The sequence below is a fragment of the Anoplopoma fimbria genome, chromosome 15 (genome assembly GCF_027596085.1).
Source record: "Anoplopoma fimbria isolate UVic2021 breed Golden Eagle Sablefish chromosome 15, Afim_UVic_2022, whole genome shotgun sequence".
Taxonomy (NCBI): domain Eukaryota; kingdom Metazoa; phylum Chordata; class Actinopteri; order Perciformes; family Anoplopomatidae; genus Anoplopoma; species Anoplopoma fimbria.
In genome coordinates, this window is record NC_072463.1 from 5,254,966 (window position 1) to 5,270,831 (window position 15,866).

Here is a 15,866-nt window from a genome sequence, read left to right on the forward strand (position 1 = left end):
TCATCTTTTTTTTTTCTTTTTATCCACTGTGGGAGGATCAGCTGTTCATCACGGGCGGCTTCCACAGGTTGAGTCGCGCTCGTATCCATTGCAGCTTCATTTAAAAAGCAGAGAGGAGGGAGAAGCGGCGCTGACTGACACCCACAGCCGGCCAATAGCAGCGAGGCAGGGCCTTGGGAAGCCACGCCCACCTTGAAAAGTGGTCCAAGATTAACTCTCCATGGAGGAGGAGGAGGAGGAGGAGGAGGAAAGGCTGCTGTGGTCAGTCAGGAGAAGCAGCAGCTGCAGGGACACTCAGTGTATTACCATCAGTCTTTGAGAGCAGCAACAATGGCCGAGCAACTGTGAAGTCAAACTTTAGGTTCTCGTCCCCATTCAGAGACTTATAAAGCTCTATAATAGCCGAGTATCCTGCTGCCGTGACATTTAGCCTGTGTACTTGGGTTACAATAGAAAACATCTATTGAGTAAAGTCAATAGCTGTCACCAGCACTGCAGGGGGTCAGTGTGTGTGTGTGTGTGTGTGTGTGTGTGTGTGTGTGTGTGTGTGTGTGTGTGTGTGAGTGTGAGTGTGTGTGTTGGAGGGTTGATTGGGCAAAAACAGCTTTCTTTGACACTTAATCCCTAATTATTATGATTGAACTTTTTAGGAGTAAACCTTATTGTTTAGAAGAGTACGGTGTCTCATCACCTAATAAAGTGGCCACTAAGGGTGTATATTACAATTAAACAAATGTATGCAAAAGTACATTTAAAATAAGCAAATGCATGATGAAAACATTTGTCTTTTGACTATACTGACAAATAAGATTATTTGAGTATTTCATGCTATTTTACATTTCTCAATTTTGTGGATAAATATTGTACCTTTTGCTCCACTAACTGAATTTAGATTCCAGTTGGATTCCAGATTAAGATATTACACGTCAATCACATGATGATCTTTTAAAATATGACTCACTTTAAATATTAAACTAACCCATATAATATAAAATAGTTGCAACAGTTGTGAACCCTTTTACTGAAGTACCATTTGGATTTAAGACTTTTACTTGTAATGGAGTATTTCTGTATTGCAGTATTGCTACTTTTACATAAGTAAAGTATCTGAATACTTCTCCACCACTCATCATATTGCATCGCTGTCCTCCCTGACTGAATACTCCACTAAATGGACTCATAAAACTCTTCTACAAACTCTCAACTTCTTGCTCCCACGTCTTCTTTCTCTCTGCGCTCTCTCTTTCTCAATCCGTTCTCTTTCAGATGAATTGTGTGGCCCATTGAGAGCGATTCAAAAAAGAAGGAGGAGAGACCGAAGAGGGTGAGCGAGGGGAAGCACAGTGTTGAGTGCAGGTGTCCAGCTTCAGTTCAATCCACAGAAACGGGGCTTTTAAGAGCTGAAAAGGGCCATCCGGTCACCCTTTGCTAGAGTGGGTAACCCCCCCACCACCACCTCAAATCCCCTTCCCTCAGTCTTTGTCCCCATAGATATTTTTTAATTGTTGGCTATGACAGTTCAGCGGCTTTTTGAGTGCCTCAGTGAAGAACCTTGTAATTAGAGCTATTGAGCTGCTGGAATTGGCACAATTAGGGTCAGCATTGATGATTTCTGTGTGCACCGGGCGGTTTCAGAAAAAGGGCTTTTTTCTCAGAGAGGATTGAGAGAATTTGTTAGGAGGGTCAGGCCAAATGGGAGAGAAGGGGAAAAAAGGAAGTTGGACATAAAGGAGAGAAAGATGGAGGCCTAAACGAACTGGAGAGAGTGAATCATCTGGATTCTTCTTTATCCGACCACCGCAGAGACGCAGCAAAAGCGCCCGTGTCGTATCATCATCATGAGAGCTGTGAGGGGTTGGATACGCCTCACTCTGGTGCTGCTTCTCACCCCCCTCCCCTTCCTCTCTGCTCGGTGCCAGCCGGTCCACTCATGTCCCGGTGTGAGTGGAAGAAATGCTGTGGGAGGTGAGGATGAGGAGGAGAGAGGGGGAACAGGAGTGTCTCTTGGAATGTTAACGAGATCACTTTATATCTGCTCTTCCCTCTCTCGCTTCAGCCCCCCCACCTGCATCCCCCCCCCCCCTCTCCCCCAACAAAGAAGACAAAGTTTTCTGGGGTGTAAAGCTGTTGTAGGGAAAGCATGGCTCTACACTTTAATTCTGTTGTCATTTGGCCGAGCATGAAAGAAAACCTCTGACAACAAAAACAAAAAAAAAGGGGGCGAATGAATGGGCATGCTGAAAGGACATGTATTTCCCAATTACTGCCGCGGCTTTTCCAAAGACGCTCCAGCCTCCCCCCCCCCGCTGGCTTACACCAACTACATACGGCCGAAAATTAGCAGGTGTCTGTAGACACAGAAACAGACGGAGCAGGACAGAGGCCACCCAGAGATCTGACGGCCAGGGAGGGGGAGGGAGGGCACAGATGTTCAACCGTGATGTCACATGTACGAAAAGTTAGACACACACACACACACACACACACACACACACACACACACACACACACACACACACACACACACACACACACACACACACACACACACACACACACACACAGAGTTCAGACATAGTATGCTGGATGTTGTGGGTAAAAGTTCTTACTTTAACTAATTAGTTGTCCCATTATATTTTACAGTTATTCACAGCTTTATACTCTGTGAACCAAAAACTTTTCAAAGTAAAAGCTCCATTTACATTTTTTTCTGTGTTTTAGTAGCTTCTCATTGTTGATGCATTTTACAATCAAACCATTTAATCGTTTTAATATAATGTCTGCTGCATTTTTTTGGACAGTGGAATTACAATATTTACAACTTTAAGGTTTTTGTGCTTTACCTGAGTATTTCCATTTTGTTCAACTTTATACTTTAACCACATGTGTTAGTGAGAAATATTGTACTCTTAGTAGTTTGCTACATTTATTTTACATCCATGTTTATGAGTTACTTGACTAAATGTCCGATAGATACATAAAGTATAATAAACTCTTTGATTCTAAACTTTGCATTAAACAATGATGAAAAGTAACAAACTAAATTCACTACAGTGCTGTGCTAAAGAACAGTTCTTAAATATATGTAATCGCGTTTTAATTAAGCTACTTTAATTTGATAGCTGTAATTCTCATTTATATGTCAGATTAATTATCAAATAATTATCTTATCTCTTCATATTTCCAAAGAATAATTAACCTTGTGATTTTCTACAAGATAACAATATACCATTCTGAAAAGAGACACTTTGCATAAAACATAGTTTTACTTTTACTTTAACCATAAATCTCATATTAATAATTCATCTGTGGTTTTACTGAAACCTGAATGCAGGAGATTAACTTGAAACTGAATATATTTGTCTTACGTTTAAGTAAGGAATCTGAATACTTCTTCCACCACTGACCACCGTAGTTATTCAGTACTGATGTATTGCACTCCATGTTATGTGACTTTCTACTTCTACTCCTTTCCATTGAAGAGTGAAATATTGTTAAGTAAGTTTTTCTTCATTTAATTTATCTGAGACCATCAGCTACTTTTTAAAATAAAGTTTTTACATGCAAAACACATCATTTTTTTTAAATGTCGTTATTTATTTAACTACCCAAAAGTATATCTCCACTGTAACCAGCTTCAACATTTAAAAAACTGCTTACAAGTTAATGCATTAATAATCCAGCAATATAATATAAATAATAACACTCTGAAAGGGACCATAATTAGTACTTTGAGTTTTTTACATTTTCTCTGATGATACTTCAGTACCTCTAAGTCTGTGTGTATGACGGCTCTAGTAAAGTTAATGTTGTCAAACACGAGCACTGAATGAAAGACAGACAGAGGGACGGGGGCTGGGTGGTGTTGTGTGGAAAAAATCAGAGGTCAGATAGAAAAGCCCACTCCTTTTAACGTGTCATCTGGATTTCATTTCATAAATTCCACATATTTTTACATGTACTGGCCGCAATTTTCATTAGCTCCTGAAAACGACGAGCTGCAGATAGCCCTTGGCTGGCCAACAGTTCTGGACAGCAGCAACCTGGCCTCTTATTACCCTCTTCAAACACACACACACACACACACACACACACACACACACACACACACACACACACACACACACACACACACACACACACACACACACACACACACACACTGAGGCTGATGTAGCAGCATGCCTAGTGACTGAAAACGCACAGCAACAAATAAATAAGCCCACAAAGCCAAATTATCTGTGACATTAATCAGAGATGCGAGGGATTTTTTTTTTTTTTTTTACGTAGTGAGAGAATGAAAGAGAAAGTGGCAACGGCGAGCACAGGGTGTGAAAAGGGCTATTGAGTCTGGACTGGGGTGTCCCGCACCTGCGCCGTCTATTCACCCCACTGTTTACACACTGTCATCCACAATTAATACCTCATGGGGACTGGGCTGCCTGCCCTCCACAGGGCCCCCAGACCCATCCAGAGCCCTTATGGATGCCTAATTGAGCATGCCGCTCTTCTGATTGAATTAACAGCTCCGTCTCAGGGACCTTTTCCCCTTCCATCGAGGAGGGGGACTACTCCACACCCGCATGTGGGAGGAAGGGGGGGGGCTTAGTGGCTGGAGAAAGCGAAGGGTCAGAGGGGAGAATTGTTGAAACTGTCCAGAAAACGTGTCCTTTTTTTTTGTTTGCAAACCGAAGCTGGAAATGTGAACTGGGGGCAACCAGAGGTCTCAGTCTTCACAGGACCAGGGAGTTCCTGAAGGGCAGCGAGTGTTCAGGACAGAGCGAGTGAAAAGACGGGATTGTTGAGAGAACACACAACATCAGCATACAGTACTGCAGCACTGTATTTGAGTGCTCATGTGATACCTCGAACTTTCTCACATTCTAGTGGCCTGTTTTTCTGCAACTTTTTGTTTTATTGTTGTTCTATTGTTCTGTTTTGCACAGCAGATATAAATTAGAAGTTAGAAGTCTGCTTTTAAGTCTGCTTTTAAGGGTAATACAGTAACACCTTATCTGACAGGTTCATAGTTTCCTGGGAGGAGTTTTCTGATTTTGTAGCAGAGAGTTCAATTGGTAAACTTCCAAATAATTAACATCAATTAATTGCTTGCGTAATCGAGAATCTTTTCATCAGTGCTCAGTGGGACAGTTGAACATTCATAATTAAAAAAATTAGTAAATTACCAACCTGTAAAATAAACCTTTACTGATAATACAACACTGTATTTGTTCCAATAATCCATATATGTACTCATTACCAAAGAATTAAGAATTATTATTGAAACCATTTTATTCCTGGCAGCATGGGAACGCTGTAAACAATATGAGAAAACATAATTTATGATGATTATTTTACCCCAGTAATCGATCAGATTCAAAACAATCAAATCTGAGGATATATAAAAATGATAAATATAGTATGTTATTTAAACTTGCGGCTGTTCTATAGCTCTTGTTTGGCAGAAACCTACATAAATATCCACATATTAGGAGTGCATGACCAGTATTTTAGTTTTAAGATTATGATTTATTATTCACATTCTGTTTTAGCAGAAACAATAGCAGAAACTGTTTGGTAATGTAAAATGTGACATGTTGTAGTCTCAACAGTAAACTTGTCATAAAAGCATCATTCGCTCTTTAAAAGGGTTTCGCTCTGGGCGATCACCCCTACAGTGTCCCCTTGGCACGATCCACTACAATAGTAGTAAAATATAATAATGTGGAAAATCAGTAGCCCTCTGGAGAGAATGAAATGCACTGAGACCGACCATATCCTCTTTATTTCCAGGTCTGTAAAAGAGTTTGCCATGTCTTTATCCACACTTCAGCACAAAGTTCAGCACACATGTAGTGTTGAAAATCAGATCTGCCTCTTGAAGGGAAATGAAATGGGTGAATTCATCTCAGCTGAGGCTGTTGAGTCATGCAGCCAAAAGTGGCTATAGTCTGAGTTCCCAGAGTTTCTGTCCGTCTGTAATCTCTTGGCTGGATTCATTTGTTGCCTCTGTGTAAAAATAGGCCTCTTTCAGTGGAGTGAACGGCACATATATCCTCTTAACTGCGCTGATTCGGCCTTCACTTTGTTATTCTAACACAAGACCTCTTAATCAATCATTTGTCTCCAGCAGAGTTTCCAAACTAGGAGAGCTGATGTAGGATCAGTTTGTACTTGTACACAATGTTCACCTGCATTAGCAGACATACTTTTTTTTATCTAAGAACTCAACTTTGTTACACTTAAATCGTCTAACTAGCTGCCACTATCATCATGTTTTCTTAGAACAGTACTTTAATTTAGTCAGTGGTAGAGGAAGTACTCAAATCCTTTCCTTAAGTAAAAGTATCAATACCACAATGGAAAATGCAAAAGTCCTGCATTCAAAATGTAGGAAAATATACTAAAGTATTGGCTTCCAAATATAATTAAAGTACAAAAAGTAAAACTTCTCATTCAGAATGTGTATTAAATTACAATTATTGATTTATTATTTTTTATATTACTTTGTTTTTTTTACTTTATTTACATTCCAGCTTGTGAAGGTTGTATTTATTTTTTAGTACATATAATGCCGGGTAACTTTTGAATTTCACCAATGAAGTACTATCTTTATCCATAACATTACATCATAATTTATTAGTTTATTATATTTTGCATCAATAATCTAAATCTTTAATGTAGTGAAGTAGAAGTATCAGAAAATGGAAAGATGAGTTAAGTACCTCAAAATTGTAATTAATATACTTGAGTAAATGTATTCAGGGTCTCTCAGTAAATAATCTTATTTATTTGTAGTTAACAAACGTGCATGAAAAAGTTTTCAGAGCCAAATAGGAAATATTGACGAATTGAATTGACTGATTTCTTTGATGAATATATATATTCATTAAGTTGCTAGGCTTTTCCAAAAACATTATTATTTACTGATTGACTGACTCCTTTATAGATTGGTTGGTTGATTGATTGCAGTAATTTTCCATTATGAGTTTATATTTTAGAGAAAATATAAATCATTGCAGTCACAATCCTGTTTATAACACAGTAAATTAAAAGTTAAGTTAACTTATTAGTTTAATAACAGTTTACACTGTAATATGTTTTTTGCTGCACCATCAGGGTTCGACAATAAGATTAGTGTGATTTATGTCACGTTAAAGCATCGATAATTCAACTTAAAATAGATTTTTGAAGTGAAACTATTATCTGTCAAATAATCTGCATATTTGTCCTTTAAAGTGCCACATATCAAACCTTCAACTTTAAAATGTACTCCTGGCATCTCTAGACTGGTTCCCACTACGAAACCAGTATATAAGGGAACACTCAGGGCCCTCACCACCAGCCGGGCCTTGCAGTGGTCTCCATGACTGCACAGAGCAGCTCACCTCTCGATGAACCCCCCAGTCCAGCTTTGGTGGTGGGGAGCATGCCCTACCAAAAACAAAAACACAGAAAGTTCTGTGGAGCATACCCCTGCACCAGTGAACTGTGCAGCGACCACACGATGCCCCGCTCCCCTTTGCCCCCCCCTCCCAGACCCCGTGCCCCCGGTTAACAAGCCAGCCAGCACGTTTCACTGTTGTCACTTGTTACCCGCTGTCCTCCTGATACGGCTCACGGGCGGGGCCAATTAAACTCGCACTGTTCCCCACACCGGGTCAGGAGTTTAGTGGGTCATCTTCACTGTGATTTTCACTCAAGAGTTATCTAATCCTGATTCAACCGCTGCGACTGGACCGAACCAGACCAGTCCGTCTTAATAAATACGCTACATTCATTCATGTAGTAGTTTTCAAGTATAACGGTCATACGAATACACGGATACAATTACCATTATGTATTTACTTCTTCTTCCACTTGTAGTACTGACTAGAACAATAATTGTATTAGTACTTCTGCTACCAACTCTATTGCTAATAATAGCTGCATCAAGAGTTTTCATGGTAGTTGTAGTTGTACTGTAGTAGTACTAGTAGTTGTTGAAGTGTGTGTTTATTTAAATGCTCAAATGGCTTTCCATTGTAGCACTTAAGTTGATGTTACAGCAGCAGTACTAGTGATAATGGTAGAAATAGTTGTAGTGGCACTTGTAATGTCAATGAAGTAGCAATAGCAAAAGTAGTGAATATCGCTTTTCGATTGTGAATGTTTGTTGCTCTCTGGTCTCTCTTGAATTATAGATCTCTATGTCAACTAGAAAAGTGCACTGAGTAGAGTCCTGATCTCCGCTAGATGTGTCTGCAACAACCACTGCTGTAATGTTCGATTGAATTATTACTAACCAACATTCTAAACGGCGAGGGCATCAAGCACGCATGTCTCAACAGATACGCTCTCATTTTAATCTACGCAGCACTCTGCACCGACTCACTGTGTAACGCTCCATGATGGCTTTTGAATGCTACCTCTGAACAGGAACTGTCAGTCCTGTTGTGTGTTTAGCCCAGTTAGCTGTTAGCTCTGTTAGCTTAACACACCGTAGGACTCCTCCTACCAACATAACAGAACATGCTCCGTCATAGTCAGCACTCAGTTCAACTTACAATTTGCTAAGCATTAGTTATACATACATATATGTGCATGCAGTTGTCTTACCTAGCTGTTCAAATAAAGAGAGGAATAAATTGTAATCTGTAGCTGAAATAAGAGTCCAAACTGAAGCAGTTGTTGCTCACTTGCAGCCCACTCATTGTCCCAGAGTAGTGAGGAGTCAGAAGTAAATGACGCTGTAACACCGTCAATAGAAAGTGTGAATCACTGCAACCACAAGAGGTCCTTGAGCATACAGTCAGAAATGAGGACAAAAAATATTTGGCCGATGAGTCCTGCACTATGCAAGATTAATCGTGGACAGACGTAGAGACAGACGCACCTACCCGAATGCATAATCTCCTGGTGGAGATAATGAGGCTGCCTTATTTGATAAAGTTTCAAATGAAATATATCACAGAGGTACCATCTCTACTCATGAAGGTGAATTCTCACCAGCTCTGTTGTTGCTGCCCTGTCTGTGACCCTGACCTTTCACCTCAATTAAGTAACACAACACATGTCCCAGTGTGCTTCTTCATTAAATAAGTGATTGTCTTTTCCAGTTTATTCCTTTTCACATACAGTGAGGGACTGGGGGGAGGTGTTAGTCCTCTGGAAGCTTCATAACTCTGAAATCTTGTTTAATGTTGAAAACACTGAAGTTTGAGTTTGTGACTTAGTCATTTAGAGAATCAGAATGGTTGAATAGGAACAGTATTTAGACTTTTAAAAATTGCTTGTGGGAACCCGAATTTGGGTATATACAGATAATTCATGAACATAGTAAAACACAGTGTCACATAGTACAAACAGGTTTTAAATAAGACAGACAGGCTGTATCAAAATATACAGACATTAACACGAGGCGTATGTAAGAGACGTTATGGTTTGAATATGGTATGGATTTTTGCCAGTTTTTGTTAGTGGGAGTATTGTAAGTGTTTTCTGTTAGTAGGTCATATTCATATATGATTCACTGTGACTAGAGGAATGTGCAGGTATATCTGAGTAGGAGAAGGCAGGAGGAGATAGGATTTAATAACTGCATTAATTAATTAATACATACATGTTAATAATAATGTTGATAAGTAAGTTCAATAGAAACTCAGGTGCATTAATATAAAATATGTCTAAATATTTTTTATTTTTTTTATACCATACATTAACATAAAGACTGCTTAAAACTACTTCTACTCTGAAAACTTAACTATCAATGTTGTTTTGTTTCGTAAAATAGATAATCTTACAGTAAAACTAACAGTAAAATACAAACTGCACATGAATGCATCAGTAAAAATAATTTATTAATTCCAACAATATAAGTACTTCTACTTTTGATATTGTAAGTACATTTAGCTGATAATACTTGCATATAAGTATGATAATAGGTACTTGCAAAAATATCAATACAGAGCTTTATTTTCACACTTCTTCCTAAAGTAAAGGATCTGAATAATCCACACCAGATAAAATGTAAAGATGCTGATTGGCTGCTGACCCTCCTTTGTCTGCAGAGAAAATGAATGCATTAATCCATTATATTACAGTGCCCTCTAGTGGCTGTTGCGAGTCATTACAGTATATTTTATTTAACACATAAGCAGGATGGCAGATGGCAGCTGTTACATACGGTTATGTGACTTTTGATAAACCAGCCTGCACAGATTAAAACATCTATTTATAGATGGATTCATCTTCCATATAAAATATTTTACTTTTATTTATTTATTTTTACCATTTTTGTGTGTATTGCTTGAAATAAAAAATATGAAAGCATTGAATAATATATGAAACTGAATAATTATAATTATTTTAAAGACACGTCCCTTTTATATATATATATGTATGCATACTCTGGTTGAAAAACAGGCCTATAGGAGGAACTATGCTTGAGGCCAATGTGTTGTTGCATGTTAATTGATTGTAATAGTTTGGTTAATTGCAGCTTCAGACCGTATTTTTGGAGCATATTTGCCAGAAGCAGGCGGAGCTAAAGGAGGCTGAGATGGAGGGATGCTGCTGGATAGCAGGTGGAGACCGCTGATGTTTACTGGGTGCACTGAGGGAGGATCAGAGGAGGCTGGGTAGCAGATTCTGTGTGACTGTGCGGACTGTTTCTGTTCTTTATTATAAGCCCTGCAGAGCGCAGATTGACGCCCCGCTGTGAGACGCTCCGTCTGCAGGTCGCGACGATGTGAAGCTCCATCGTTGGGTCGACGGCCGCCACCTTTTCCCCTGAAACCTGATATTATGCAGGGAACAAGGGGCACTGCACGGATTAAAGGGGAACAAAGCACCGGTTTAGAAAACGTTGTACAAACTGGCAGGTCAGTGGGTGTTTGTGTGGTGCGACAACGCATGAAATGCAACCAAACCAAGGGGATGAAACCGCAGGAAAATATAGAAAATATTGTTTTGAGACACAGCAGAAAAACAGCAGCTAGACATATATCAATGCATCTGTCTTTAGAATTTACCCTGAGTCGTTTTTGATATATAATTGCAGATATTTTCTGCCTTTTTGCTGCTGATACAGTAAATCAAGGCCTTTACTGCCCATGATGTAGAGCACAGAGCTAAGCAGATTTGTCCAGAGCTTGTTCACCAGATCTCAATTTAAATCAAGTTTTTTTTTTTTTGTTTTATAAACTGATAATATATATAAATGTTGCAGGACCTGGTTTGATTTTAAAGGTACTTTTAGGTCGATTGTGTGATGTGGAGTGAAATGTATTGCTATGAGTAATCAAATTCTCCACAGCCCAGTAACTCTGCCAAAAATAGACTCTATTAAAGGACTCTGGTGCTTTTTTTCGTGGCTTATGTCACTTCCCTGTAGGGCGAAATATCTCATCTGGTGTAAAAATCGGTGCATGAATATGTGCTCATGCATGCATGCATCTCTGAACCTGCGTTATGACCCTCCCCCACAGACTGCATCTCTCTTAAGCTCTGGACTGAATGCTATAATCCTCTAATTGAAAACTCTTTCCACTATTTTATCCACATCAATCCTAATATCATACATCCCCCTCCTCTCTCTCTCTCTCTCTCTCCATCAACCCTCACCCCCTCCCTCTTCTCTGTCTGCAGTATCAGCCAACTATGGTCGACCCCTCGGAGCCTGAGGAGCAGAACAAGTGTAAAGGCCCACAGCTCGACACGGCAGCTGTGGCCCCTGAAGACCCTCGACTGCCAGAACAGGCCGATGGCGCGACAACAGAGGATGATGGGGATGCCGGTTTCGAGACGCCGCCCTCAGGCAGTTCTGAGCCGAGCCCCTGCCACACCGCATCCCCGGCGGTGCCAGACGCCGCCTCGAAGGAGCCCCCACCTGAGCCCCCACCTGAGCCCCCACCTGAGCAACCACCGACTCAGACTGACAGAGCTCCGTCACCAAAATTGCACTTGGACCTGTACAACTTTGACTCAGCGGTCGCAGAGGGCAGCCGTTACGTGTTAACGAGCCCCCACTCTCTGGAGGCGTGTGCCCGATGCGGGGTCAAACCTGTGGAGCTCCTGCCCCGCCCGCTGACCGACTTCGCCCGGGAGGCTCCTGGACGCTCCATGCGCGTCGCGACGGGCCTGTTTGAAGTCTACGAGAGAGACCGCCACGCCAAACTGAGGCAGTGCAAGGAGGAGAGGGAGAGGATTGTCAGAGAGGAAAAAAGAAGGATTCTGCAGGCGACGGTCAATACCGGCAGCGCTGCGTCACCGTCTGCTGTGGAGCAGCAGCACAAAGCCTCCTCTGACTCCTCTCAGCCGACTAAATCTGGGCCGATGACCTCCAGCTCGCCCCCAGATAGAGCCTCCAGAGCCACAGCATCAGGTCCAACATCTAAACCAGCTACTGCTCTTTTATCTAAAGCTCCCAACTCAAGTACATCCCCTAAATCTCAGTCCTCAAAAACTGCTTCCACAACCTCTACACCATCCTCCAGAGGTGGTTTCCAAGGTTCTGCCAGGCCTTCGCCTGAACAAGTAAAAACCACACGGCCGCTATCGTCCGGTTTTCCGGCAGTAGTCACGAAGTCCTCAGGCGGTAAATCTTCTAACACTTTCCCAAGATCTACACCAAAACCCCCCTCCTTCCCCAGAGCCAAATCTACATTGACATCATCAGTGACGAAGCCGGCAGTTCAGAGTTCTGGGACGCCTCTGAACGGCGTAACGGGAGCTCCGTGCTCTCAGCACAATGGACATCTTGGCCTTCACTCCAAGGTGCCAGCTAAAAGCCATTCACTGGAGTCCATACAGCGGAAGATGGATCCGGTCTGCTCCTCCACCTCCACCACCACAACCACGACGACATGCACCTCCTCAGAGTCAGGCGCTTCCTCTTCATACAGCTGGGACGGCGCCCGAGACCGCTGGGCTAAAGCCTCCAGTCCTCGGGCTCGCACGATGGCCACCTTCAACTCCCTGATGGGCCGCAGCCTCAGCCTCGGCGACCTGAGCCACTCCCTTCAGACGACGCAGAAGGTGGAGCGCATAGTGAGGGAGGTGAGGCGTCGAGGCCTGAAGGCCGTGTCCGAGCGCGACCGCAAGATCGCAGCCTTGATGCTCGCCAGGTACCAGGAGGAGGACATCATGAGTCAGACCCGCTACGTGGCGCACCTCCAGTGGGACAGCGAACGCAGAATGGACGAGCTGCGGCGAGAGCAGGAGGACAGGGAGAAGCAGCGGGCGGTGCTTCAGTGCCAGCGGGTGTGGCAGACCCAGGTGTCGATACGGCAGCGGCGACTCAGCCAGCAGGAGCGACTGTCTGTGGCCGCCAAGATGCGACAGGCCGAGGAGAGCGAGGAACGATGGAGGGAGCTCGCGGAGCAGCAGGATCGCAACCGCCTGCTGAGGTTACAGCAGGCCGCACGAGAGGAGAAGCATAAGAAAGCTCTTCAGGAGCAGAACCTGAAGGCCCTGGAGGAGGAGAGGGCGGCCATGTTGGAGCAGGAGAGGCTGCTGCTGAAGGAGAAGCTCACCATGGCCGAGCTGAAGAGGCAGGAGAAGGAGCATCAAAGCCAGGAGGACAGGCGAGGTCTGAACAAAGCGGAGAAGAGACGCCACGCCGCCCTGATACAGGAGATCGCCCGCAGAGAGCAGGAGGAGAGGGAGGAGGCCAGGAGGGCAGCGGAGGAGAAGCTCAGCCGCTCCCTGGAGAACTACGAGCAGATAGTTGAGCGTCGAGGTCAGGAGCTGAAGGAGAAGGCCAAGCGCGAGGAGAAGCAGATTCAAAAAGCACGCAAGGCAGCGGAGAAACGCGAGAAGCAACAGCAGCAGCTCCTGGAAGCTCGTGCGAAGGAGGCGGAGAAACGGGCGCAGCAGGCAGCTTTGGTGGCCGAGGAGAGGTCCAAGGAGAAAAGTCAGCGGGCCGTCCAGACCCGGCAGGAGAAGGAGAAACTCCAGAGGCTCAACAGGCAGCGGGTGGAAGACGAGGAGAAGCAGAGGCGTATGGAGCTGCTGCAGTCCATCGAGAGGAAACTGGAGAAGAGCGAGCAGATCTTCAAGGAGAAGCAGGCGGTGCTGGAGAGCGCTCGCTCTGTGGCCCGAGCCTCTTTCCATGTGCGAGACAAAGTGCGGGAGGAGACCAACATGCGTACGTTTGATAAGATGGCCCTGGAAGCTCAACTCAAAGCCAGCCTGGATGAGAAATAACCCCACGGCCTCGGCTGTGGACCCCTTTATTCTGGTCATGTGCTCGACTCCTGCCTTCATCATGGCCCTCATCACTCAACAGCTTTACCCTTCTTCTCATAAAGACCCCCACAGTGATATTTTTTCCTTACATATCATCAGCTTGTTTGAATACATTTTTGACCATCAGCTTTTATAATATATCCTTTCAAAGCAAACCAAAATGTTGCATCATGGGTGTAATGAGACGACGAACTTGATCAGCTGTTCTAAATGAACAGTAAAGCCTGTATGGGACGTACAGTGGACTTCATATTAAATGAGTGGAATAGAGAGCTGCCCTTTGCAGTAACACAACCCCGCCCCCCTCCCCCCTCCCCACTCTTTCTCTTTGCCCTCAGCTACTGGACTGAAAGCTGTGCCGTACTGAAAAGGGTCATTGTTTACCAGGAAGCACAACTCCATGACAACTGCAGAGGCTTTTAAGGGAGTGCTCCTGCAGGGGGAATCAAGCGCAAATGGTTCTAGCCCCCCACAAAGCAAATGCTGGATCTTTTTGTCCATGCACTGTGACACGGCTATTTAAAGCATAGAAATAGAGCCCCGGGTTGGACACTTGTCTGTGCCGCTGACACTGCAGCACATGAGGGCCGTGTGCACGAGCCCCGTGCTGATGAAGCATCAGGAAGACGCCGATATTTGCTGCAGGGCTGTTCCTCCCCCACCCTTATTCCCTTCAAGGACTCCCTCCGTCTCTCTTCTTCATGTGAGGTTACAGTAGATTGCTCTGAGAGACCGCCACCTTTAGACTCCCCCGCAGACTATCTGCTCCCAACACAACCACCTGGTGACCGACTGAAGGTCAACAGGTACGAGCTTTTATTGCTTTCACAGGTTATGCAATGCCTTCTGTTTTGTTATATACTGTTCAGCGCTTAGAAGAAAAATGACACAACAACTCTAGATCACACTGACCCCGACTTGAGAGAGAAAAAAGCAGAAGAAAAAAAAAATGCATCATTAAACTCACGAGCCAACATCCAAGCCAACAACAGGCTTTAAAGGCCTCTGGCTGGGCTAATCCTACAATCTCCCAGATTAAAAGAAAAAGAGAGATACACATGGGGTTTTGCTCTAAGATGTACGTAGGCGTTGCCATAGCAATAGCAATCAGGATGGAGCAATGAAAAGGTGAATGACTGAGCAGAGAGAGTGTGGGAATATGAGGTAGCTGCCTCTCAGGTGGCTAATTCTGTTTTTATCTTTGGAAAAAAACAAGCCGTATTTTGTTTAACCAACAGGGAAATAATTGCAGCGATCCTCCTCCTCATTAAGGCAGAAATCCTTTAAAACTGTCACCTACACAGTCAGTCACTGTTCCTGCAGCACATCTGTAGCCAGGATGTAGACTGGACCGGAGCGTTTCAGCCTAATACCTGCTAACGTCACCAACTACTGAGATAAAAGCCAGACTGAATTTGAAATGCAGCGTTAGAGCAGCAGAGGACTGGCAGGCTTATTAGCCACGCTGTTCCCACCAGATAATCATAGGGAGGCAACTGTTTTTTTTAACATAGTATAGTATGACTTATTTATGATGACCTCATTATGACAAATGTATGCTATATGCGAATTTTTACTTATTTATTCGACATATGCTATACTATGAATTATTTCGACAGCCTATACTATGACTTTTT

At 43.3% G+C, this 15,866-nt stretch overlaps 1 protein-coding gene across 1 annotated transcript; it reads left to right on the forward strand.

Moving 5' to 3' along the window:
• Positions 1–11,640: 11,640 nt before the first annotated feature.
• ccdc177 (coiled-coil domain containing 177) lies at positions 11,641–14,187 on the forward strand. Its single transcript, XM_054614644.1, has one exon. It carries the CDS (start codon positions 11,641–11,643, stop codon positions 14,185–14,187), a length of 2,547 nt encoding a protein of 848 aa, XP_054470619.1.
• The last annotated feature ends 1,679 nt before the right edge of the window (positions 14,188–15,866 follow it).